The sequence below is a fragment of the Dipodomys ordii genome, unplaced genomic scaffold (genome assembly GCF_000151885.1).
Source record: "Dipodomys ordii isolate 6190 unplaced genomic scaffold, Dord_2.0 Scaffold32, whole genome shotgun sequence".
NCBI classification, from domain to species: domain Eukaryota; kingdom Metazoa; phylum Chordata; class Mammalia; order Rodentia; family Heteromyidae; genus Dipodomys; species Dipodomys ordii.
Genome location: NW_012267248.1, coordinates 7264162 through 7268597, shown reverse-complemented (window position 1 = coordinate 7268597; position 4436 = coordinate 7264162). Strand labels below are relative to the sequence as shown.

The 4436-nt window shown below is 42.1% G+C and overlaps 1 protein-coding gene across 2 annotated transcripts in view; it reads right to left on the bottom strand.

Annotated features, from left to right (window-relative positions):
* The window catches only part of Dsp (desmoplakin), a 52365-nt gene that overhangs the window by 13791 nt on the left and 34138 nt on the right, over positions 1 to 4436 (bottom strand). For both annotated transcript variants that reach the window (XM_013016691.1, XM_013016692.1), the window contains exons 13-16: positions 3752 to 3878; positions 2720 to 2921; positions 1299 to 1525; positions 226 to 392 (exon numbers count right to left, since the gene is read on the bottom strand). In XM_013016691.1, coding sequence (XP_012872145.1) covers positions 226 to 392; positions 1299 to 1525; positions 2720 to 2921; positions 3752 to 3878 — 723 coding nt within the window. The remainder of the gene's footprint in view (positions 1 to 225; positions 393 to 1298; positions 1526 to 2719; positions 2922 to 3751; positions 3879 to 4436) is intronic.

Genomic DNA, 4436 nt, shown 5'->3' with positions numbered 1-4436 from the left:
TGAGGTCTAAGCTACATAAAAACAGTTCTAAGATTTCAGAATAGTGGAATTAACATCCTTGGCGGAGGATGTTCTTTCTAAACCATAGAAGAATAAAAGCAATTGTCTGGGGAAATCAGCACAGTATGACACAAGGTTCAATGAGCAGAGCAGAACTGGCACAGAAGCCTGTCAAGACTGGAGCATTAGGAAAGCAAAATCTTTGATTACTTTAGCTGTGCTTACCTATTTAAGTAGCCATCTGAAACACCATTGATATTTTCCAGCTTCTGAAACAGTCCAAACACCTCATTCTGTAGGTAGCAGTATTTTTCAGAACCTCTGAAGTTAGCAAGCATATCTTTAAGCTGGTTGAGAACCTCAGCAATTGCCTGTGAATCATTCTGTATGCTCTGTTGGAAAAGAAAGCGAACTCTTTCATTAGCTATCTGGCCTTTAATTGTGTGTGTGTGTGGTGTGTGCACCAGTACTCAGGGCCTTGTACTCTCATATGGCTTTTGCCCTCTTGGCTAGCACTCTACCCTTTGAGCCAAATCTCCATGTTTTTTTGCTGGTTAATTGGAGATAAGAGTATCACAGATTCGTTTGCCCAGGATGACTCTGACCCATGATCCTCAAATCTCAGCCTCCTGACTAACTCAGTTTACAAGTGTGAGTCACTGGCTAAAACTGGTTTTTATCACATGTATGTATTTAAGGTGTACAAGATGCTGTTTTGATTTACATATGTGAAACACCAACCTTCCATGGTTACTTTTGTGCATGTGTGTGTGTTAATAGCACCTAAATCTAGCTCTTTGCAAATTTTCAAGAGCCACAATAATATAATCTACTACTTTTCTGCTATACACTAGGTGTTTAGACTTAGCCTACATAACTGGTTGTTTTACCCTCTGACCTACAGCTCTCCATTTCCTCCCAGGCCTCATCTTGGTAATCACTGTTCTTTCTATTTCTGTGAGTTGGACTCTTAGATTCCACACAAATGAGATCATGCAGATCATGAGATCACAAGATCATCTGGTCTACGTCACTTAGCATCATGTCCTCCAGGTTCGTTCGTACAGTTGCAATTAGAAGAATTCCTTTTAAGGTTGAATGCTATTGGTGACCAATACTCTGCTGGATGATTCTTAGGATCATAATTGTCCTTTGTCCCTACTGTAGCAACAAAAACAAACCAATATACTTGCCAGTCAACATGCAAACGGAGGTCTTGTTGGTCTTATTTTTGTTTCCATTTGCAGATGAGTCTAAAAGTAAATGTGAATTCAGTCCAAGGATTTGTGTGTACCTACCTTGAGCTCATTTATTTTCACTGTGATGTGGTGTGTAGAGGCTTGGTCTGTCAGCAGGAGGTTTCTGAGAGACATCCGACCCTCACAATGCTCCATCTGCCTGCGAATCTTTTGGAGCTCCATCAGCAACCATGTTTCTTGCTTGTCATTTTCTCTATTGGTCTCAATGACTTTATTATGATTGACATCTTGGCAGGCACCAACATGAGTGATTTCTGTCTTGGTTACTGTAAAAATGAATTTAAGACCACAAATATCAGGAATTCCTAGCTCACAGGGTGCTAGACCTCAAACAAACCTACATTCTGCATACAGGTATGCCTGTTTCATTAGATCTAATTCTAGAAATTTGGCGTATGGATGATTTTTTTCAACCTATCAGACATGGACATGTGGCTCAAAGGGTAGAGTGCTAGCCAAGAGGGCAAAAGCCATACAAGAGTGCAAGGCCCTGAGTACTGGAGCGCACACACACACACACACACACACACACTCTCTCTCTCTCTCTCTCTCTCTCTCTCTCTCTCTCTCTCTTAAAGGCCAGATAGCTAATGAAAGAGCTTGCTTTCTTTTCCAACCGAGCATACAGAATGATTCACAAGCGATTGCCGAGGTTCTCAACCAGCTTAAAGACATGCTATGGTATGGAGGAGGCTTCCCTACCACCTTCATGTGTTGGAACTGGTCTCTAAGTTAAAACTTCTAAGAGGTGGAACCTCAGGAAAGTTGATGAGATTATGAGGCACTTTTTGAGATTATGAGATTATTCTTAGCCAGCGAAAATGGCCATTTTTTTGAGAAAGGGTCGTCTCTGTGTCTGTGTCTGTGTGTATGTATGTATGTATGTATGTGTTGGTCCTGGGCTTGAAGTCAGGGCCTAGGCACTATCCTTCAGCCTTTTTGCTCAAGGCTAGTGCTCTCCTACTTGAGCCATAGCTCTATTAATAGCTTTTGGGTAGTTAATTGGAGATAGGAGTCTCACAGACTTTCATACCTGGGCTAGCTTTGATCCTCACTCAATTCTCAGATCTCAGTCTCCTAAGTAGCTAGGATTACAGGCATGAGCCACCCGCACCAGCTGGATTAAGTCCCTTGAGACTAGGTTGGTTCTCAGGAGAGTGAGTGATTATCTCTAAAACGAGATACTTCACATACTTGGCTGGCTATGTGCTGTTTTCCCCTTTATGCTTCTACACTAAATTGTGTTGCACTCAGAGATCTCTCACCAGAGACCATGCTGTTTGCACTTTCCAGGCACCATAACTGTGAACCAAACAAACCTCTTTGCTTTACTAATTACCCAATTTCAGGCTTTTTGTTATAACAATATAAAACATGACTGTGATAGAATGTTTGAAGAAATGTTCTAAAGCTAGTTTTATACAAATGGCTCTCTTTTCCAAATCATCCATGTAGCTGACCTGTCTGGTGCTGGGGGTGGCCGGGGAGCTGGATGACCAGGGTCTGGTAATGCTTCTGAGCATCGGTGAACTGAGACTGCATCTTCCGCTTGTCGTCATCTCCAAACATCTCGGAGCCTTGGCTGTTTCTGATGAATTCTTGGTAATGAAGCTCAAGGTCAGCTATGGTCTTCATGTAATCCTCCTGCCGCATCGTTTTCAGCTAGAAGTCAGGCAGAGAAAGTTTAGACGTGATTTGCCCTTTCTGAGCATCCCCACTGAAAAATGCCTCCACTAGATGAAGCTTGAGGCAAATCTTGTCATTGGACTGTATTGAAAAGTCTTTTAGAGTTCCATTACTGTTCCTACAAACCACAGCAGTGGTCTTTTTTTTTTTTAACCCTACAGAATACTTTTTCTTTAAACAAAATTACTTAGAAGTCCCAAGTATAAAGCAGAGCATAGCAAAGCTTTAGCTACAAAGAAGACAGGCTTAGGAGAGGCCCCCAAAGACACTCATTCTGTACACCTCTCTTCATTTGACTTTTTTTGTCACCATCCCTTTAACCACCTAGGATTCTTCAGATCACATCTGATCTAGAGTAACTAATACTTTCAGTATTCTTCCAAAAATTCCATCAGCCTTTGCCTACAGCATCCAGGGAATCACTTAATACCTAATTTTTCATGATCTCAAAGACTAGGTGCCAGAACATTGCAGGCCCACTTTGATTTTTTTCCACAAGTACTTCTGGCTTGTCAGTTCACTTCATTTAATGTTTCTGTTTGTCTCCCAGCCAATCATATGCCAAGTCCCACTTCCTGTTTTTTTTTTACAGGGCTATGGATCAAATCCAGGCCCTTCCACATTCTAATTTAGTGCGCTACCATTGGGCTACACTCCTACACCCTCTTGTTCTATTAGACAGATCATAACTATGTGGAAGGCTGAGTGACCTCACTTGATAAGATGGCAAAGACCCAGTGTCTGATGAGGTCTTCCCATCAGCAGCACGGCAAGCCCTCCAAGCAGATGCGCTCCTCACAACATACCTTGGCAATAGTCATGGCCCTGATTTTCTCAATGTCGATCATGCAATAGTGCCAAGACACCAGACTCTTCATGTTGATGTAGAGCTGGTTCCACAGAGCCAAGATGGCTTCATAGTATTGCTCAATCCTGGGATGCACAAAGGGAAAGTAGTCTGGAGTCAGACTTTTATACTTCTCTACGCAACTGCACAAAAACCTAAAATGATCCCTTATGAAGTAAAAGGTCTGTGTATAATTTTCCAAACTTTCAACATTGGTACTAATCTATTCTCCAAAAATACAGCCAGCAGCTTATCTGCACTAGTATAGATTATTCAAATCATTTTGCTTGAGACATGCAGTATTATTTTTGTTATTGATGTGTTGTTTATCAGCAACAATTGTGTGTGTGTGTGTGTGTGTGTGAGAGAGAGAGAGAGAGAGAGAGTATCCTGGGACTTAAACTCAGGGCCTGGGCATTGTGCTTGAGCTTCTTTTGCCCAAGGCTAACACTCTACCACTTGGGAAGCTCCTCCTCTGGTTTTTTTTTCCCCCAGTAGTTTACTGGAGATAAAGAGTCTCACAGACTTTCTTGCCCAGGCTGGCTTCGAACAGTGATACTCAAATCTCAGTCTCTTGAGTAGCTAGGATTACAGGCATGAGCCTCCAGTGCCAGGCTATAGCAACATTTTTTTTCCGGGGGGGG